The sequence below is a fragment of the Phodopus roborovskii genome, unplaced genomic scaffold, assembly GCF_943737965.1.
Source record: "Phodopus roborovskii unplaced genomic scaffold, PHOROB, whole genome shotgun sequence".
NCBI classification, from domain to species: Eukaryota; Metazoa; Chordata; class Mammalia; order Rodentia; family Cricetidae; genus Phodopus; species Phodopus roborovskii.
The window spans coordinates 8,217,353-8,239,516 of NW_026126578.1; the positions used below are offsets into that span (position 1 = coordinate 8,217,353).

Below are 22,164 nucleotides of genomic sequence, written 5' to 3' on the forward strand. Positions count from 1 at the left end.
ACAACTCGCCTTGATGCACTGTCTGTAAAGGGAAATAGACACCCAGAGAAGTAAAGTGTCCTGCCTGAGATGGCTAGCTAGCAAGCTGCAGGGTAGGACTGGAGCTCTCCTGTGCCTGTGATGCCCACTCTTCCCCAGGACTGCTTATCCTACAGGCTACATGAAATCCAATGCTATCCACTGGTATGTGGACCATGGGAGTGCAGCTAATGGCAGCTTACAGAGTACATTTCATTTGAACTTTGAATCACTTGAAGGCCCATGAACCAGAGAGTATGGCTCTGATTTCTGAAGACCACAGGTATTGGGGGGGGGGCCTCAATCTAATGGGGAGATAAGAACTGCTGCTACCTCATTTTGCTTTGCAGAGGACACTGTCTGTTGCGGGAGGTGTCCTGGGGAACCAGTGTCTTATGCACTCACACCTTCCGGTTTCTCAGTCCTTAAACAGGAATCACATCAGCTAGGCTATAGGTCAGCTCTAACCTGGTTTATTTCAAAAGGGCATAGGTCATGACAGGGTAGCAAACACAGCATATATGTGCCTGGACACATCCACACCTCCAGGCACTTGAGACTGTTTCTTTTGTATGGCTCTTTGATATCTCATGCCTGCAGCTGTGCGGCCCTGGCTGCACTGTCTTCTGGCCCAGAAGCCCCTAGGCCACTCTAGGTGATGGAGTACACCTTGTTTGCATCATAATAGGCATGTATCATGTATGCCCAGTCTTTCAGGGGCCACCAGTCCTTAGAGTGGTAGGCAGCACTGTAAACATGGCGCTTGTGTTCCACAAAGCTGAAGATTGCCTGGCTCTTGTCCGGGGCCACAGTGGGCAGAAAGAGCCGCAGCTTATCCAGAAGGTGACCAGGCCAGAAGTGATTGGGGTGGGTATATGAGGGTCCACTGATTTTCTTGGCCTTCAGCTTTCTGCAAGAGGGGAGGACACAGGGAAGGTTGCTGTGGCAGAGAGACCAGGCAGGGCTCCTTCTCAGCAGATCACATGAGCTGTCACATGCTCTACACACTTCAAGTCCCCTCACCAGTGAGGACCCAGAGGTCTAGAGGTCAAAATCACGCAGTGAATGAGTGGCTACATTCAGGCTCAGTCACTGCTTCTTAAACCCAAGCTTAGATGTCTACTGTCCTTGCTCTAGAACACTGGTCCTCAACCTTCCTAATGCTGCAACCCTTTATATACCTCCTCATGTTGTGGTGACCTCCAATCATAAAGTGATTTTCGTTGCTACTTGGTAACTAAAATTTTGCCACTTTAAGAATCATAATGTAATTAAATAAAAAAAAATTGCTTTGACTCCAAAATTTAAGTTCAAGGACAAGTTACTTGGGAAAAGGAATTCTATTTTTGTTTCCACAGAAAATGAAAAGCTGTAGATTCCTTCCAGACTAATGTGGTTTGATCAACCCGACCGCCTTTGATTCTACATTCAAAACAGCTGGACAAAGCAGCCTTACAGACTACAGCCAGGATTTCTGCATCTTCTTAGAATCCCCCATGACAGCCCCTTACCAGCAGAAAGTAGTTTGGAAAGAACAACGCCCAAATTCCCAAATATTGTCTATAAATGCTTGTTTTCATTTAAATGGACTTGGTTATATAAAATAAATATGTATATATATAAAGAAAAACAAAAAAAGAATCATAATGTAAATATGTGTTTTCTCTTAGGAAACACCTGTGAAAAAGTCGTTCGAATAGCTGGGCATTGGTGGCTCACGACTTTAATCCTAGTACTCTGGAGGCAGAGGTAAGAGGGATCTCTGTGAGTTGAAGGCCAGCCTGGCCTACAGAGAGAGTTCCAGGACAACCTCCAAAGCAATACAGAAAAACCCTGTCTCCGAAAATCAAAAACAAAAGTCATTCGATTCTCTAAAGGGTCACAACCCACAAGATGAGAACTGTTGCTCTAGAGTGCTTGCTTCCCCCCAACCCCCTCACCTCACCTGGCCTGTGCAGTGTTGGGTATAGAAATTAGGGCCTCACATGCTCTAGGCTAGTACCCAACTGCTAAGCTACGGACAGTCCCATCTGGAATCATTTTGGATATCATGTCTGGAGTCTGGCTTCATGAGCCAGCCTCACTGGGTTTGGCTTCAGATGTGGGACTGTCAGTAACCCTTCCTATAATTGGAATGTCCAGAGCAACTCAGGCATTTTGGTAACAATATAGATGAGTTCACTAATAAGAGGTCCCAGAGCAGCCATGCCTGTCACTCTCTGAATGCTCTTCTGCTGCCCCTTAAGGCTCTGGGCATGGAGTCCCACAGCAGTCCTAGGATCTTGTCCAGTGTGCATGGGTCCCAGAGCTACCTCTAGTTGGAGGGGAGGGCAGCTCTCTCATCTTCACCCCTGCCCTCCAGCAGACACACAGGACCACTACATACCCAGTAAACTCCTCGAACTCCTGGAAGTGCATTTTCTTGAGTTTCTTTGATGTTTTCCTAGCAGGGAATAGAGAGAGTCATTGTTAGGAGAAACTCCAGGAGCTGGGCAGTGATGGCACATATACTTTAATCTCAGAACTTGGGGGGCAGAGGCAGCCGGATCTGTGAGTTTTAGGCCAACCTGATCTACAGAGTGATTTCCAGGACAGCTAGGCTACACAGAGAAAAACTGCCTTGAAAAAAAAAAAGTAGGCTTTGGGGAGGGGGGCATTAAAGGGTGCATTTCTGGGTCTCAGACCAGAGTGCTGAACATCTTTCTTTGTGGTGAGGCCCTAGCCATGTCTCCATACACCAAGGCGCTTAGCCAGATTGGTGGAGGGAGGAAAACCTTGGCTTTCTTAGTCTGTGGGAGGGAGGCCTCCAAAATAGTCAGTTAATGTGTTCAGCAATCTGTAGATGCCAAAGCCTAACTCCCACTCCGTCTTCTAGAGGCCAAGCTTTGTGGGACAAGCATAGTACAGAATCACCCTCCATACCTTAGTCCAGCAGGCATCACTAACTGAGCACTGATGCCTTTGCAAGCCCACATCTGGCCTCAGAATCTCTGGGTTATTTTCTTTTAATACAAAGGATTGAACTCTGGGCCTTATATACTCTCTACCCCTAGAGCCTGGCCTCGGGAGTTTTACAATCTAGTCCCTAGTGGTAAGAGAGAGCCAATGTCCCTCCTTTATTTAGAGGGCCTTTCTCTCTCCCTTTTAAAATTTTATTTATTGCCTGGTGGTGGTGGCTCACACCTTTAATCCCAGCACTCCGGAGGAAGAGGCAGGCAGATCTCTGTGAATTTGAGACCAGCCTGGTCTACACAGTTAGTTCCAGATCAGGCTCTAAATCTACAGAGAGAAACCCTGTCTCAAAAAAACAAAACAAAACAAAAAAAGATTTATTTATTTTATGTATGAGTGCTCTATCTGCATGTACAACTTTATTCCAGAAGAGGGCATCAGATCCCACTGCAGAGGGTTGTGAGCCACCATGTGGTTTCTGGGACTTGAACTCAGGAGTTCTGGAAGAGCAGCCAGGACTCTTAACAGCTGAGCCATCTTTCCAGCCCCCTCTTTATGTTTTACACCTGTGGCTGGTCAAACACAAGCAAAAATCTCTTTTCGGGGCAGCCGCCCACTTCCTCGATTCATGGCTCAGGAACTGGTGACAGCGAGCCACAGGTTACAAGGCTCATCTCAGGGGCTCTCTAACTACTACCAGCCTCAGCAGTTTGCAAGACACACTGCTGTGGGCCTAGACACCAGGACAGGTTTAGCATAAAGCCTCAGCCACACTGTGGCCCTTGTCTAACCCTCTCGGTGTGTGATAGGAGTACCGAATCCACTTTGTACACGAAGACGCTGAGGCTATTGACAACCTGTCTGATGTCCACCCTGTGGCTCTACAGCCTGTCCCCAAGCATTCTGCCACCCCTTCCCCCCATCTGTCTGCAGGGATGCCATCTCATCTTCCCTTCTGTAGTCACTACTAATGTTAGTCACAGTATTGCCTCCTGCTTGGTGGGAGTGGAGGGGGACTTGACTTTGGGTCACTTAAAGGAGGCTACTTTCAGAGGACTCAGGCTAGTCTAAGGGTCAGGGCAGCATTTTGTTTTCCCAGGGGATGTGAAGCTGTCGCTTGTTGGAGTGGCAGTACAGGGAAGGAGTTAGTCTCTGTCCTTTGCAGAGTCCCCCAGCTTTTGCTGCAGGGTAAGATAATACCCTTTTGGATCTTTTCCACTGGCCTTATGACTGTATAAGCCTGAGGTCAGGAGGGTATCTGTGTGACCCGAAATTATGCATTAAGGGTGACATTTGGGACTGGCTAGTCAGAAGTAACTGACTAGGTAGGGACACAGATACTGGTACAACATGATGCCACATGCATGCCAGTGTCCTGGCTCCAGCAGCTGAAGGGACAGTCTGAAACTCAGCTTGTTTCTCGTCATCATCCCAAGCTTGTGGAAGCCATTGATCCCAAATCCAGTCAGGCTATAGATAATCTTTTCGTCTACATAATAGCCTCCAGGCTGCCGGATCGGGCGGACTTCTTCTTTCAGAGTAATTATCTTGTCTCCTGGGTACAGTAGTGCTGTGGGCAGCAAAGAAGACAGCAGGTCCATTAGCCAAAGTTGCCTACTTTAGGGTCACATGGGAACAATTTAAAAAATCCACACTTGTATTTAAAAGAGTATTTTTTTTTTTTCTGAGCTATCAGATGGCTTGGCAAGTAGAGTAGCAAAGTGCATATGTGGCGTCTAGAAGACAACGTTGTGGAGTCCGCTCCCTCCACATTAATGTGGGTTCTGGGTATTGAACTTAGGTCATGAGGCTTGGCTGCAAGTGCCTTTATCCACTGAGCCATCTCACTGGCTCTCAACTTTGTAAAATTCCATCTATTTATTTATTTATTAATTCTCTGTGGGGAGGTGGAGAGGGAGAGTACGAATCCAGACTTCATAGGTTAATTGAGCCTGTGTGTTCTTGCATGAATGTATGTGTTTGAGTGTGTGAGAGTGTGTGTGTGTGTGTGTTTGAGCGTGTGTGTACTTGATTACTTGATACAAAAACTACTTAATTTTTTTTCTTTAAAGATATGGTTTTTGTGTGTCATTTTGACTATCCTGAAATTCGCTCTGTAGACCAGGCTGGCCTCATACTCTCAGAGATTCACCTGCCTCTGCCTCCTGAGTGCTAGGATTAATGGCGTGTGCCACTACCACCTGCCCAGCCTTGTTTTGAATTTGTCTTACGTGTGTGTGTGTGTGTGTGTGTGTGTGTGTGTGTGTGTGTGTGTACATGTGTTCATATGTGTGTGTGTGGGTAGGTGGGTACAAGTGTGTGGAGGCAGAGCTCTAGAACCCGGCCCCTCCCCCCATCTCACCTAAGGAGCCCATGTATCTTAGAGCCTGTGCCCTAGGAGTCCCACCTAGCAGTCAGACTATCTGCCTTCCCACCTCCTTCCCAGGATTCCCACCAAAGGCCACAGTGGCTTGGCTGGGCGCATGTATGGGGAAGCCAGTGCCAGGCCAACTCCACATTAGCTGTGGCTGAGGCCCCAGGCTCCCCCTTGAAGCAAGCCCCTACCTCTCATGAGGATGTCCTCAGTCAGTGGGAGACCATAGGACTCGCAGAGTTCCCAGCACTGCAGGTAGACCAGGAAGTTATTCTTGCGGGCCTCATTAACCAGCTCCTCCATCTCCCCAGAAATGGTGGATGGCAGGCAGTGATCATCAAAGGCCTTTGTCCCAGATCGAACCAGCCGGCAGCTCTCCACATATTGGATGGAGGGGAGACAGAGCTGTAGGGAGAACACAGGATGCTCCATCTTGTCTTTGGGACATTCGTCTAGCTGGAAGGCAGAATAGCACCTCCCTCCTTCCTTGGAGGGGGCCCCATGGAGAATAGTGCATAGTGAGACTGCAGTTCAGGTTCCAAAGGCAGCAGCTGAGAGGTCAAGGTTACCTCTCAGAGGCTCTGAGCACTTGGCACCTGAGTCCTGAGAATACAGCCTCGTAACGGATGCGCCCATGTGGCTGTAATGGCTGTAAGAAGGCACGGTAGCAGTAAGTGCCTCACAGGTGTCCTGTTGAAAAATGGCGTGAGTCTTTGGCTGCAGGGGACTCTAAACCAGGGTTAACCGCTTGTGTGTAGTCCTGAGGTAGAAGCTACATGGCCAGTGCAGAGAGAAGTGTCAACCGCTGTCACTGGCTGCTTTTTCCTTTTTCCTTTTTCCTTTTTTTTTTTTTTTTTTTTTTTTTTTTGAGACAGAATCTCAATATGTAGCTCTAACTGGCCTGGAATTCACTGTGTAGACCAGGTTGACCTCAGACTCACAAAGATTTGCCCACCTCAGCCTCCCAAGTATTGGGATTAAAGGCATGTATCCCATTTAGATTTCTTTTCTTTTTTCCCCTTCCTTCCTTCCTCCCTCTCTCTCTCTCTCTCTCTCTCTCTCTCTCTCTCTCTCTCTCTCTGTCTTTCTTTCTTTCTTTCTAAACAATAGGATCTTTCTATGTAGCCCAGGCTGGTCTCCTCCTGGGTACTGGGATTACAGAGGTGTTTCACACACTCAGCTGCTTACTGCACAGATGACAGACAAGGGCTGAGGGGAAGTCTTGAGCCCTGGCCTGCCCAGCCCCGAGTCTATGCTAATGAAGAGGTACCTTGTGTTGCCTCCGCCTCTCTCGGTACCGCTTGCCCACATCCTCCATGTCTTCCTCTGTCATGGGCCGCCCCTCCATCTTTGTATCAACCTCAGGCACCGTCAGCAGGTCCATCTTGGGAGGCTTGGGGGCTGGGACAGCCTGCTGCTTTTGTGCGGTATGCTTCAGTGAAGCTTTCTTCCTGGTCAAACTGTAATCTAAAATTGGAAGGAAAGATGGAAGGGTTAGGAGGGTATTCAGCTGTGGACCTCAACCCGATGCCATTGAGCAGATGCCAACATGGTTTTCTGCCCCCTTCCCATATGTCCAGCCAGTGCCCGTCTGAGGGGCACTGTGAATTTGTCCCCTCCATTGCTATGAAGTCTCCTTTCTGCATACCCCACACCCCTAACCTGCTCTTCCTCATTCTCTGTCACCTTGTTCTCCCAAGTGGCAAATAGGCATGGTGGCACACGACTTTAATCCCAGCACTCTGGAAAGCAGAGGCAGGTGGATCTCTGTGAGTTCAAGGCCAGCTTGGTCTACAAAGTGAGTTCTGGGACAGCTAGGACTGTGACACAGGGAAAAACCTCTCTCCAAAACCAAAAACATGTAAACAAAATCAAGTCCAAATCCTGCCTTTCCAGGGAACACACTCTAAAAACAGACTTCTTTTCCTGGACTGCAAGGACCTGTGGGAATCTGTTTCAGCTGCCGTCCCTCATACTGCACCATTACCGGTGCCCTTCTCACCTCCTGTACTCCAAAAGTTTTCCCTTGGCAGTTCCGCCTGCCTTAGATGCCCTTTACAGAACTGGCCGTGCACCAGTCACTCGGGGGCAGAGCGACAGCTATAGCTCAGGGGCTTTGCCTGACTGCCATGCTGGTACTCCCTCAGTTGTCTCCAAGGCATCCATTTCTGTGGACATCACCTTACCGTGTGTGAGCTGATGGTGCAGAGCTTGGACTAATCCATTGCAGTCTCCCAGTTCCTACAAGTGGGCTAGCATTTTGGAGATACTTCCAAAATGGTGACCAATGGAAGGACTCTGACACCCTGCCATGGTCCTGGTGGCAGCCTCATGCTGGGTGAAATCTTGGCCTCATTTCTTCCTGACATTCCAGACAAGAAGCTCAGCCTCTGTGGACTTCTGCTTCCTCCATGGAAACCAGGCATAGCAACCCTAACCTCCAGATAGGCAGGATAAACTGTGCTGTGCAAATCCAACCAGCCAACTGGTGCCCTGGAGATGCAGGCTCTTCCTTTTCTGAGTTCAGGTGCCCAGAAACTTGTTCCTTTAGACAAACTGAGAGACCCTCCCCCAAGTCCACCTGTCTTACCCACTGCCAATTCCCAGGAGCAAGGAGTTCTGACAATGCTGAAATGGCACCAGTCAATACATGATGTCTGTCTTCAAGTCAAGATAGGGTTTTGTTTCCTTTTTTGTTTGTTTGTTTTTGTTGTTGGCGGTGTTTTTTTTTTTTTTAAAGTGGGGTGGGAAGGATGTATGTGTATTGAAAAAAAATTTTTTCAAGACAGTTTTGGCTGGCCTGGGACTAGCTCTGTAGACGAGGCTGGCCTCGAGCTCACAGAACTCTGCCTGTCTTTGCCTCCTGAGTGCTGAGATTAAAGGCGTGTGCCACCACAGCCTGGTGTATTGAAATCCTTTGACTACAGCTAGTATTCCTAAACATTGTGCTGTAGTGACTCCAGCCAGCTGTGTGATCCCAGCAGCTCTGGGCATTCATAAGACTTTGGGAAGAGCAGAGTGGGGAAATGCAACCCTGAGATGATGCTGGTCCTGGGTCATCGAAGCTGTGGGTTTCCTGGGAGTGGGGGTGGGGTTGGAGGCCAGTGTGTCCACAGGACAGCCTCAGAAAGGAAGCCTGAGAGCTAGAACTGGGGCATTTGCACTATGCAGGAGCCACCGAAGGGCACAGCAGAGAGGACACTGCATACCCTTGGTGTGGCCATTCACCCCAACTCTAGAAACCTTGCTTCAGCTTGGCACCCCCTGCAAGGAAGACCCTCCAACTGCTCCCCCTCATGGCTTTATTTCATCTTAAAGGGACAGAACCCCACCCCTCCCTAAAATGTGTCTGAGATTAATTTCCTACCAGTCTGGTGGAGAGGGGCAGAGGGAGACCCATTCCACCTAAATAAATGATGATGTTGATCTCTTTGAAAGGGAGCTGGATGCTGGGATAAGGAGCATTGCAGTTGTCTGTGGTTCTCCCCACAAAAAAAAAATTTAAAAAGGGGGGAGTTAAGGGGCATTGACCTGTTTGTAGAGTGCTTGCCTAGTGCACAGAGCCCTGAGTTCAATACCAGCACCTTATAAAAATCAGGCATGGTGTCATATACCCATATCCTGGTGCTTAGGAGGCAGAGGCAGGCAGATGTGAGTTCGAGGCCAGCTTGGTCTACAAAGTGAGTCGCAGGCCAGTCAGAGCTATGTAGAGAGACCTTGTCTCAAAACAGACAGAAGATACAGGTGTGTGCTATAAATTCATAGCCTATACATTAGAGAGTCCTAGTTTGTCGCTTGCTGCTTTGGGGCAGATGTAGCCCACAAGCACACGAGGGTAAATGTGAAATGTACAGCATCCCTACTTACAACATCCATGATGACAGAAAACCACCCAAACCAACTAACTCCATTCAGTTTGTGAGCAAGCTATTTTAGTTAACCTTTCCTTTTTTTTTTTTTTTTTCCTTTTCAGATAAAGTCTCCTGTATCCCACACTGACCTCAAACTCTCTGCATAGCCAATGATGACCTTGAACTTCTGACCCTCCCACCTCTACCCTGAGTGTTAGAACTGTGGATGTGCACCACCATGCCTGGTGTATGCAGTGCCGGGACAGAATCCAGGGCTTTGAAGATGCTAGACAAGCACTCTGCCAACTGCTCCACATTCCTAGTCCTCAGTTTTGTTTTAAATCAATCACTTATGTCCATCTAAGGACAGAAGCTGAACTTCATCTTTGAATAGACAAAAGGGCAACTGGGCCCTTGAGAAAATATCTGCTTCCCCATTGACCTCTGTGTCTGGAAACTCCAGAGCTTGGCAAACCTATTACAAGCCAGAGAAGGAGGTGCCACTTGAGGATGTAAATGCTTGGGAGAGCCAGCCTGACTTAGAGCAGAGAGGGCACGCACACTCTTTGGCAGTGGGCAGGGTGCTTCTCTGCTGGGCCAGTGACCACTGCTTGTAAGTGCTGGCCAGGGCATCGGTGGTGATGGCGTTCTGCTTCCCGAGAGAGCCAAGGTAGATGATTATGTCCTCCAGCTCCTGGTTCTTCAGAGGAACTCCAATCTGAGGAGGCACAAGAACTTCCTGAGGTCTACCTCACCCTAACCAATAGGCTTGGCCAACCTGCTCAACCCGCCAACTCCTTGCTGTCACAGGAGTGCAGAGCCCTTGCCAGGTTCCCAAATGTACTCTGCAATTAATCACACCTTGCTTTTGCCCAGGCAGTTTCCTACTTCTGCCTGAAAAACTCCTATCCCTCCTTTAAAACCCAGGCCAGATACATCTTTACAAAGTCTTTTTCAGTTTATTAGCATATTGGATAGAAAGAAAGCCATATATTCTCCATGCGGAACAAGTATGCTGGCCCCAACTGAAGAAATCTATACACCTTTTTTGCTTTCTTTCTTTCTTTCTTCTTTCCTTCCTTCCTTCCTTTCTTTCCCCTTTTTCTTTTTTTTTTTTTTTTTTTTTTTTTTTTTTTTTTTTTTTTTTTTTTTGATTTTTTTGAGACAGGACTTCTTTCTGTAGCTTTGGAACCTGTCCTGGAACTAGCTCTGTAGACCAGGCTGGCCTCGAACTCACAGAGATCCGCCTGCCTCTGCTTCCCGAGTGCTGGGATCAAAGACTATTCTTGGTTGTCAACTTGACTACATCTGGAATTAATTAAACCCCAAGTGGCTGGATACACCTGTGAGAAATTTTTCTTAATTAAATCACTTGAAGTGGAAAGATAACCACAGACCTTTTGCAGTGAGATCCACCTTTAATTTGGACCACACCTGCTGGCAGCCTATATAAAGGACATGGAAGATGGAAGCTTGCTCTCTTTGCCTGCATTCCTTCACTCTCTCTGGCAATCCCATTCCTCCACTGGCATTAGAGCCTACTTCTTCCTTTGGGATTCTGGCACATACTGAAGTCCAGCTGTGACACCCAGCCTTGTTAACTGAACAACCAATGGGTTCTTGAACCTTCCATCAGGAGACTGTTGGAATAGTTTGGCCATAACCTATAACTGCTCTAATAGACACCATACATGCAGAAATACTTCTATCAGTTTTGTTTCTCTAGAGAACCATGACTAACACAAAGGACAACAGACAACTTTGGAGGTACACAGTGCTTCCTAGAAACAGTGTTCAGAAAGGAAACAATTGTGAGTATAATTGTCTCTTCATTCCCTTTAGACAATAGTCATTGTTGAACTGTCCTTGGTCCAGCTCAGAACTGTCCTAGTGCTAAAGGATTTCATATTTAAACATTTAAAAAAGATTAGCCTAGTGTGGTGGTTCACACATTTAATTTTAGCACTAGGGAGGCAGAGACAGTTTGAGGCCAGCCTAGGCTACAGAGTAAGTTCCAGTACAGCCAGGGCTATTACAAAGAGCCCTGTCTCAGAAAAAATTATTTTATGTATAAAGTGTTTTGCCTGTATGTAAGTGCACCATATGCCTGCCTAGTGTCCAAAGAGGTCCAATAAGGGTATCAGATCAGATACCCTGGAACTGGAGTTACAGAGGATTGTGCAGTGTTGAGACTGGGAACCAAATCACAGTCTTCTGCAAGAGCAGCAAATGGTCTTAACTGCTAATCTATCTCTCCTGGCCCAAGATTTAATATTTAAACTTTTTTTTGGTAGTTGAAGACATTTACTTTTTTAAAATGTCTTGGATGTTGTTCATATATTTCATAAAAATGTTTGAAAATTGGTTAATTGAAACTGTAAAAGTTTACTAGTATGTGCAAGGTGCTGAGTTCAAGCCCCAGCTGGAGAGACTGATGGGGGGGGGGGCTAGAGAAGTAGCGAGGCAATTAAGAATGTATGCTGTTCTTTAAAAAAAAAATTATTCAATTATTACGTATATAGTGTTCTGCCTGCATGTATGCCTGCACGCCAGAAAAGGGGACCAGATCTCATTACAGATGGTTGTGAGCCACCATGTGGTTGCTGGGAATTGAACTCAAGACCTCCGGAAGAGCAGCCAGTGCTCATAGCCTGTGAGCCATCTCTCTGGCCCCTGTATGCTGTTCTTGCAGAGGATTTGGGTTTGCTTCCTGATGCCAGCATCTGGCTGCTCACAATCATCTGTAACTTCAGCTCCAAGGATCTGAAGTCCTCTTTTGGCTTCTGCAGGCACCAGCACAAACACACACATACACATAATCAAAAGCAAAAACTGGGAGATGGCCAGTGATGGACAACACCTTTAATACCAGCGCTTGGGAGGGGTGATTTAGACTAAGGTAGCCTCTGGGCATACCTCTTGATTTAGCTCAATTCAAGTGGCAAGACCCGCCCTGAAGGGAGAAAGCATCAGAAGAGGTTCCTAGAGTTAAAGGTAGTTGTGGGTCACCTGATGTGGGTGTTTGGAATTGACCTCTGTCCTCTGGAAGAACAAATGCTTTAACCACTGAGCCATCTCTCTTTAGCATCAGGTATGGCATTGGCTTTTGCTTGGCACTAGTGATGTAATGATAGGCCTTGTACATGCTAAACACAGATTCTATCACTGAGCTGCACCCCAGTGAATGGTAGAGGGTTTTGTTGTTTGTCTTGTGTATGCATATGGATGTTTCGCTTGCATTTTTGTATATTTGTACACCATGTGCATGCAGGGCACATGGAAGCCAGAAGAGTGCATCGGATCCTCTGGGACTGGAGTTACAGGTAGTTGTTAGCTGCCATGTGGGTGCTTGAAACTGAACCTGGGTCCTCCCCAAGAGCCATCTCTCCAAGTTAGCCTGATGCAAAGGTGGCTTTTAAGACTATGATCTGACTGTGGGTTGTGCCATGTTTCCCATCATGGCTCTGCAAATATAAGGCTGGTAGTGTGAACCCCTGTGTCTGCCCCTCAGAACCTCAGAGCCTCCAGAGGTAGGGCACACCCCAGGCCCCGTGGAGAAGCTTGTACTTGTACTTACTGTCTTCAGAGCCATGATGAATTCCTCCCTGGTGATGCGCTGGTTCTCACCCCGCTCTACCTTGCTAAATACGTCCAGGATCTTGATCTTTCGGCTACGCAGGTAGGAGTACAAGTCCGCCAAGATAGAGGGCTTGGGCAATCGCAGCTGGGGTAGAGGTTGACGGATAGGTCTGGGAGCTTTGGCCTGGAAGAGGAAAGAGTATGGACTGCTTAGATGTGCACATCCCTAGCCCTCTAGTTAAACTTTAATCTCACTTCAGAACCCAAAGAAGGACTGGAAGGAGGGTGAATTGTATGTCTTTGTCCCTGTTTACATTGAATAAATCTCCTGTAACTGTTCTTTATTATTATTAATTAGACTGCTTTCATAGGCTTATTGAGTATGGGTGACTGAATTTAATTCTCAAGGTACAAACTATGACTCAAGGTAGGTGATGTCATCACAATATGCTCCTCTTCCTCACCCTTACCTCACAGTTGTGATCCCCAAACTAGCTCACAAGCACAGGTTTAAGACCATCCATTAGTGTGCCCCAGCTGAGGTGCTTTTAAAGCACACCTCTGTGTTCTCAGACTGTCCTCTTGCCAAGATGGAATTCCTTTTCCATCCCCATGGTGCAGGCAGTCCTCAGTGGCTCATTCTGACATTGTGGAATAGCAAGACCAGAGCCTTGGGCATAACAGTACTATGACTTCTTCCTCCCTCTCTGTTCTGGAAGGCAGCTAACCTTATTGTGAGAACTTGTCTGCAGCCTCTGGGAGGTCCCTGAGGGAGGCAATAAAACCTCTGGTCAATAGCTGTTTGTACAGGCTTGGAAGACAGTTTGTCTTCCTGCACTGGTCGAGTCAGAGGTTAGACTCCAGTTAGACTCATGATATGGAGACAAAGCCTCCCAGCTAGATGGCACCCAGATTCCTGAGTCACAGACACAGCTGTATGCAATACTAAGTATTTTTTTTTTCCTTTAAGTCCCTCTGGGGTATTTGTTATGCAGCAATAGATAACTCATACATCTTCCTTGGGGAAACTGCTTTTGCTCCTCTGGAAAAAAAGGGACAAACCATCTTGTCCTGTCTAATCCAAGGAAACAGAATGTCAAAATACCCCTGAAGACTTCAGCATCTTGTGCTCATCAGGGCTTCTCACCTTGGTTGTCCTGGTTGAAGTGAAGGTATCTTTGGGGGCTTTTTTCTCCTGGCGAATCATGAGCAGAACCTTGGCCTCTGATGGTGTGATGTCGGGCTTATTCTCCAGCCACGTCTTGACATCACCAAATGACTCCAGCTGCCTCCGGAGCTTTGCCCTCTGGCTCAGCCAGACCTTCCTGTCCACTGGTGGCTCTTGAAGGTCTCCAATATCTAGAGTTTTGAAGCTAGGTATGGGTGGAGGGGGAGCTTTAGCGGGCATCGCCGGGTGGGCTGGCACCTGGTCCTTTGTCCCAGATACAATGATGATTCGCCTGCGGCTCTGTGGCAGGTGGAAGTCTTTCTTTTTCAAGTGCCTGAAGCAGTGGGCAGTGACCCGCTCAGGATTGAAGACAGGACCCTTGCTGGTGGCTTCATCCATGTCATCATCTATGGAAGTGTAAGACGGGAAGGCCCCTTGGGAGAAGAGGGTTACAAGGTGAGTTCCTTTTCGGAAGAGTAATAACAGGAGCCAGGGAAGGGGGAACGTTGCGGGGCTGGCTGTATATCAGGGCGCCTGGTCCCTGCCTGGCTCTCATCACTGCATCATGATGGTGAAGAAAAAGATGTTAGCTAATGTGACCTGTATGGCAACAGAAGGCACAAAGCCAAGAGCTTCCCACAGTCTCCAACTCCTACTGCACTCTGCATGTGCTCCACACTAGACACCACAGCGCCCTCTGGTGGGAGCAAAGGCTTTGCTCCAGAGAGCTTGGGTCTGAGTGCTGGCTTGCTTCCTGCTCAATCTTCTGTATCTCCCTTTCTTCTGTAAGATGGGGATAATGGATACCTAATTTATCAGGCAATGGAGGAGTTTATTAGAGTTGCTTTGTACATAAGTGTACTGTTATATACATACACACATCTACATTCACTACATATAAGTTCTCTTCTTCATTATGCTAAGATGTGAACCCAGGGCCTGGTGCTTGGTAGAGAAGTACTGTGTCACTTAGCTACATTCCTCAGTCCCCAACTTGTAATGACATGGCAGGTGGGCACAGAGGAAGCTTACACATGAAAAGGCAAAGCACTATCACAAGGAATACAGGCAGATGTACTGGACGGAGATTCAGATGGCTAGGATGGCAAGGAAAGCTAGAAACTTCTACGTGCCTGCAGAACCCAAGCTAGCATTTGCCATCTGAATCCGAGGTATCAATGGTGTAAGCCCAAAGGTCCACAAGGTATTGCAGCTGTTCTGTCTTAGTTAGATCTTCAATGGCACCTTTGTTAAGCTCAACAGGGCTTCAATTAACATGCTGATTGTGGAACCATACATTGCATGGGGGTACCCCAACCTGAAGTCAGTAAACGAACTCATCTACAAGCATGGCTATGGCAAAATCACTAAGACAATTCCTTGATTGCTTGATCTCTTGGTAAATACAGCATTATCTGCATGGAGGACCTAATCCATGAGATCTATACAGTTGGAAAATGCTTAAAGGAAGTGAATAACTTCCTGTGGCCCTTCAAATTATCTTCTCCATGAGGTGGAATGAAGAAAAAGACAACTCATTTTGTAGAAGATGGAGATGCTGGCAACAGAGAAGACCAGATAAACAGGCTTATTAGATAGATGAACTAAGGTATTAAGGTGTTGCCCATGGTATTTTTGTAATCTGGTCAGTTAATAAACAGTCACAGCTTGTCAGAAAAAAAAAAAAAAAAAAAAAAAAAAAAGATCCAGCAAGATGCAAGATGTAGTAGGCCTCTGACTCAGCAAAAGTTGCTGAGTTTCCAGCCTTCTGACCTTGCCAGACTAGCCCCAGTTGTTAGGAACTAGCAGCCAGCTGACCCCCTGCCCCAACGATGGGCGGGACGCTCATGGCCATGTCATCCCTATGTCAGCTTTACCTGGCAGCCAGAGGACTCGGTTACGCATGCACAAGCAAGCCCGCCAAGTGCTTCCCTCTCTCTGCCTCTCTGTGCTTCTTTGCTCTCTCTCTGTTCTCTCTCTCTCCTGCTTTCGGTTGGCCACCAGCTACCCCCTCTTTCTCTCTCCTCTCTCAATAAACTCCACGTGGGTGAGGAGTCTCGTGTTTGTGTTTCTTAGGCATAAGCTGCAGCAAAAGAACAACACCAGTCACTAGGAAGTCAGATACCCATGTGGCAAGGAACCAATCAGAAGTTAGCTGGCATGCTCTGGATGTGCTTGCAGATCATAGCAATCGCCCTGGGAGGGCATGTAGGCCGTAGCAACCAGTTGACCAATCAACACAGGCAGGTCATCCAAGCCTGGAAGTGCACTAATCCTGAGACTGTAGTGGACTCCCTAGACATTCCCCTTGCTCACCCCAATAAATCCCCTGCCTCTCTGTCCCTCTGTGTCCATCTTGGTGCCAACCACTGTAGGGAGTACGGTTTTTCCGTCTGCCACCACTGGTCTTGTCCCACCGCCGCTGCCACCACTGGTCTTGTCCCACCGCCGCTGCGCCAGCCCCAATTAACACACCGAGACTCTGTATTAGATACAATTCTGTTGGCCAGTTACTTGTTTCTTATCGGCTAGCACTGTCTTAATTATTAACCCATTTCTATGTATTTCCACGTGGTTTCCTTACCGGGGAGTGGGGCAGGCATCTGGTCTCCCCGGTCTCTCCATCTTGACTCTCCTTCCTCCTTCCTCTTTCCTCCTTGTCTCCTAGTCCCTCCTGTCTAGCTTTCCTATTGGCCAACAGTGCTTTATTCATTAACCAGTATGAGAAATATACAGAATGACATCCCCCATCATCCACTGTATTGGACAGGCAGAGAAACCAAGTTAACACAGTTAACTCATTAAGTAATAAAAGACATTTTGCTTTTGCATCAGAATGGGTCTCTTGGTGATTTGGGGGTTCAGAATTTGGGCACAACAGTTTTAGGATTTCTTTTTAACTTGTGTGTATGAATGTTTTATGTGAATGTATGTATATGCACCACATGTGTGCAGGGCCAGCAGAGGCCAGAAGGTGTTGGAATTCCTAGGACTGGAGTTATAACTGGTTGTGAGCTGGGAACTGGAAACTGAACTTGGGTCCCCTGCAAGAACCACAGAAACATCTTTCAAGACCTCAGAGCCAAGCTCTTAGCTATTTGCTATTATCCAGCTGTCATTTGGTCCTCCTATCTCAAGACTTTCATTTCTAAATGGGTTGTGCCAGAGACTGGACACAGCGCAACCTCACTGGCCCCTCACCTGTATTTGTACCAACAGATCCAACTGGCTCACTACACAGGCAGCCCAGCTCACACACATACTGTCCCCCCCCACTCCTGTACCTAAGTGTCTCTAACTTACTTTTTACTAGCTGAGGCATCATCATCCCTCGACGTCTTCCCAGTTTCTTTCCCACTCTCCTGGGTTCCCTACATATCCCAAATTTAGTCTCACCACAGCATGGTTTGGCCAGGATGCACTTTCCCAAATTCTGGGATGACAAGCTTTCATCATCAAGGCTGTTTCTTAGTGCTTGTTGGGTGAGCACACTTCCTGCCATGGCCTAAAGCTCTTTGTCCCTCTTCTTCCTCCCTTGTGATTTCTTACCCACCTTGTCCCCTTGTCTACACTTTTCCTTTCTGCTCAGTCATGTCTCCTTGCTCCTTGCCTGGCCCTTGGGTTCCATGTACCCAGTTGGTGTGTGCTCCAAAGGGCATGGTGTTCCTTGAGGCTTCCCCTCCTGTGATCCACAGTAAGGGTGGTTTGAATAAGAATGGCCCTCATAGGATCACATATTTGAGAACTGTTTGAAAGGATTACAAGCTTGTTGGAGGAAATGTGTCACTGGAGGTTTTTGTTTTCTTTTGAGACAGGGTTTCTTTGTGTGGCCCTACCTATCCTGGAACTAGCTCTGTAGATCAGGTTGACCTCGAATTTATAGTGAAAGACTTAAACTAGCAAAGAAATGAAATGAAGACCAAATAATTGGAATTGCTAACCACTGGCCCTAAAATAGCAGGATACCAAGAAATCACATTGCCCCTTCTTTCAGTGAGTCAGCAGGTGGTAAATAGGGTCCTTAAGAAACAAGAGATAGCTGCAACTCCAGTTTGCCCAGACAAGATTAATTAGCACACCCTGAGGCCCTAAGGTCTGCTGACCCTAACAGCAAGACCATCTGGCCTCAAAGGGTCAGTACTCAATGGACAGAGGGTCATACCCCCTCCCTAAGCTTGTGGGTTTTGCCTTTAAAAACGGCTGTGCCTGGAGAATGACACTTCTCTCTAGCCTGCATGCTGAGGGAGCCCGTTTGCACAAACGTTTCCTGTTCATTAAAGCCTCTTGTGTATTGCATCAACTGGACAGGCCATTGAGTTCTTGGGGGTACCCACTGAAACTGGGAGACTCCTCATTCTGGAAGGAGGGCTGGGATTCAAGTCACACACTACCACTTCTGGGTGGCATTGAGGTTTTAAAAGCCCACACCACATTTGGTCTCCCTGCTTATGAATCAGGGTGTAGCCTTTTAAACTATTTTTCCAGCACCACTAAAGCCTACCACCATGCTCCCTGCCATGATAAAGGACTAAGCCTCTGAAACTGTAAGCCAGCCCCCATTAAACACTGATTTTTCTAAGAGCTGCCTTGAAGAGCTTCCCAGCAATACAACAGTAAGTAACTAAGACAACAGGGATCATCCTAGCCATCAGTGGCCTGCTCACCACCCATTCTCACTTCTTTCTAGTGCTCTTCAGGGCTGTGACCATCCACAGGAGGTGGTCCCATGCTGTGACAGGCTGAGGCTGCCATCTTGGCTTCAGAAGAGATGGTGGAATTGGAAGGGAAGGTGCTGAGTTCCAGCTCATGCCCAGGACAAGGGTGCTCTCTGACACCAATGGCTGTCACTTTGCTCTGTTTGTCCATTCCCAGGGACACAAAGAACTTCATTGTGAACCCAGAGTGCTAGAAAAGACTCCATTCACTGACCCAAATGTATTTCCCAGGATCACCTGCCTGAGGGTCCCAATTGGTCTTAGAAAACACTCATTTTCCTTTAATGATTCATACCTCTCAGCTGCTGCCTCCCTTTCTGCCACCATCCTAGGTTCCTGTTGTCCTGCTCATTCCTAAGTAAGCATCAACACATTCCTAAGCATCAACACTTTACACAGGGCTGCTGGTTTTTATCCCCACCCACCTCTGGGCTAAGGACCCTCATCCCAGCACTGCCATGCATCTCGCTACTCTGCAAACATCTCACTCCAATAGTTGACAGGGTCTTAGGTGTCCACCAACTAAGATATGTGTCCCCTGGTTCCAGTATCACCTAACCATCTCCATGGAAAGTACCCTCACTTACCAAAGTATGTGGGTATCAAGCTGAATGTCACCCCACTGATCCCTTTCGCATCGGCTTTCTGGAGCTCCCACAGCCTGGCTCTTCTCTTTGACTTCCCGATGTATTTGGCCAGGGTTTCTGCTAGACTCTTACTGTATGCCTGGGAAGGGTGGTGGGGGGAATCGGCATTACTCTGTGAAACATTAGATGGGTAGGGAGGAGGCTCGTCAGGGGCTTTGGTCTGCAGGCCCGCCGGTTCCATATCTCTTTTCCTTTGTCTGTGTCCTCCACCTTTCATATTGCAGCCCTTTGTTGAGAACTTTCCTGGGGACAGACAGCCGACTTGTCCAGATCTCTTCTTCAATATAGGACGCATTGTTGCCCAACCCAGAAATATTCAGGGTCCCAGGCGCAAGAGCTTCGGCTCTGATTCCAAGCTAGGAGACTCAGCCTGCTTGCTCCTCGAGCTAAGTCCGGGCATGGGAATCCTGGAAGAGTTTGTGATCTTCTGGAACTCCTGGCAACCCTTCTCACAGAGCTGAGACGGCACAATGAGGCTTCTAGCCTACACTGCCCTCTCCCAATGGCTCTGCCGCTGGAAGCCAGCGGGTTCCTGTAGACGGCGCTATGGAGCAGACACCAGGCTTAGAGGTTTGTTGCAAATCAAGTTTTGCAAAAGGTAACAGAACTTGCTGAGCGAGTAAGTCCCGTTGCCATAACTACAGATGCTCTGAACTGATTGGCTGAGAGCTTCCACGTGCTTGAAGCCCTCGAAGGCAGGCGAAAACCCGGAAACTGGGAGTGTCACTTAGCCCCAGGCTGGCTAAGTGATAGCCCCTCCTGTAAGGTAGCCACACCTTCTTGTGACTTCTGAATATGAAGTGAAAAGTCCCCCTATTTTGTTGTTTTCTGGCAGATCTCCCCATCTTCACTTTTCTCATTCGAAAAGTGTGCTATATTCCCTTGGGCTGTGAGAACGCTAGGCGGTCAAAGTCAAATAAAAGACATATTTGGGACTTTAATTGGGTGCAAAGGTTTGGAATCACAGTTAAGGTGGCACACACTTATATCCCACTGCCCAGAGACAGGCAGGAGGACAGGCATAAGTTTGAGGCCAGCTTGTGTTACATGATGAGTCCCAGGCCAGCCAGAGATACACAGTGAGAACCTATCTTTAAATATCAAAACCAGAAACAGACCCGAGAACCAGTCCTCATAATAACCCTTTGAAATGTCCACCAAAGCGTGAAATATGGAGTGTGCATGCAAAGACACATGAAACACTGACACATACTATAAGGACTCCAGTTAATGAAAGGAGCCAGATTCAGAGACCTCACACTGTAGGGTTCTGTTTATATAAAATGACCAGAACAGGCAAGTCTACAGACATACAGTCAGCTCCTGGTGACCACGGGGGAGAGGGAGGGATATGATGATTAACTGTTACTAGAATGGGGTTTCCTGTTGGGTGATGGGAATGTCCTGGAATTAGCTAGCAATAGTGACTGCACAGCTCTGCATATGTGCTAAAAACAAAAACAAAAACGACTTAATCGAACACTTGAAATTTTGTTTTAAGTGGCCAGGTATGGTGGTACACAGGAAGATCTCTAAATTGGAGGTCAGCCTGGTCTATAGAGATCCTGTCTCATCTCAAACAGTTATTTTGTACTGCTGGGCACTGAGCCCTAGGCCTTGTGCATGCCAGGCAAACACCACTGTTAAACTACATCTCTGACCCTAAAATAGTCATTACTAAACTTTATGTCAAAAAACAAAGATCTACATTTGAACAAGTTCTCTATGCTGGGGACTGCCTTCACCAGATGTAACATCTTCCTAACCCTCTACAACCTGAGAAACTCGTGTCACTTAAACCCAAAACCATGAGAACAAGGCACAGGGTCCCACTGAGATGAGGAAAGGCATGGAGGCCCAGTGATTTTATCTGCTGAAAGGGAAGAGGCTGACCTGGAACTCCAGCAACCAGCCAGACAGAGGTGCCCTCCTAGGTGACTGGGGAGGGGGCCTTGTCCTGCAGCCTTACCAGTAGCTGATGATGGAGAATTTTGCTCTACCATCCAACCTTAGCTGTGGCCTGGATATCTCTATACTCTGAGCTGCTTGTGCCGGGGTGTCTGCCCTCACACTTACCCCTTTTTTTCTCTTCCATTACTGTTTGCACCGTTATCTCATCCTAGGAGGTCTCTACAGGCCTTTTCATCTTTTTGCCTCTCCCCAGCATAGGGCTCTGCACTTGTGTGAGCTGCTGTGATGCCTGTGAAAAAGTGATGGGTTACTGTGAAGTGGAAGGGGAGGTGTGGCCAGCTGTCCCGTTCTTCTGTCAAACTGCACCTCTCTTTACTTTATGTATACTTATTATTTCCATGTATGCATGCACACTACCCGTGTGCCTGGCGCCAGAGGAGGGCAACAGCTCCCCAGGAGCTGCGATTCTTGATGGGGATGCTGGGAACTGAACCTGACTACTGTTACCGCTGAGTCATCTCTCCAACCCCAGCATCCCTCTTTAACAGCTGCCACTTGTGCACCAGAGGGGAAAATCAATTAGCCTGCATCATAGCACATCTGTCTGTGAACATGCTGTCCCACGACAAATGGCCTCCTGACAGTTGGTTTACTCTGCCTTCATTCGATTTAATTTTCAGACTAAACCTTAGAATGGCAATTGGCAATTAAGACTTAATAATTTAGGACTTCATTTGGTGATTTCTAAGGCAAATGCTTTGAGGTTAGAACCATGACACTACAGCACCTGTCATGGAAATGGCATTAACAGCAAAAGGTCCCACTCTTAACTGGGAGAGGAGATGAGGTTTCATAAAGGATTGGGCTTAAGGGAGTGAGTTGCAAAGGAGCCACAGGCAGACAGATGTTCACATCCTCACAGTGGTGCTAAGGTCAAATCCAAAGTTCC

The 22,164-nt window shown here is 47.5% G+C and overlaps 1 protein-coding gene across 1 annotated transcript; it reads right to left on the reverse strand.

Annotated features, from left to right (window-relative positions):
- Window positions 1–475: 475 nt before the first annotated feature.
- Efcab12 (EF-hand calcium binding domain 12) lies at window positions 476–19,887 on the reverse strand. The gene is made up of 9 exons (XM_051203745.1): window positions 19,245–19,887; window positions 13,922–14,376; window positions 12,773–12,958; window positions 9,757–9,913; window positions 6,615–6,811; window positions 5,536–5,749; window positions 4,384–4,540; window positions 2,405–2,461; window positions 476–928 (listed from the first exon to the last, which is right to left on the reverse strand). The coding sequence occupies exons 1-9, from the start codon at window positions 19,597–19,599 to the stop codon at window positions 670–672; spliced, it is 2,037 nt and encodes a 678-aa protein (XP_051059702.1). The 5' UTR covers window positions 19,600–19,887; the 3' UTR covers window positions 476–669.
- Between the last annotated feature and the right edge of the window lie 2,277 nt (window positions 19,888–22,164).

Coding starts and splice junctions, on each gene's coding strand:
- Efcab12 (XM_051203745.1), bottom strand. CDS start 19,599: ATGCGTCCTATATTGAAGAAGAGATCTGGACAAGTCGGCTGTCTGTCC. Junction 4,541..5,535: donor TGAGGACATCCTCATGAGAG/GTAGGGGCTTGC, acceptor TGCTGCCCACAG/CACTACTGTACCCAGGAGAC. Junction 2,462..4,383: donor GGGATGATGACGAGAAACAA/GCTGAGTTTCAG, acceptor ATTCCCTGCTAG/GAAAACATCAAAGAAACTCA.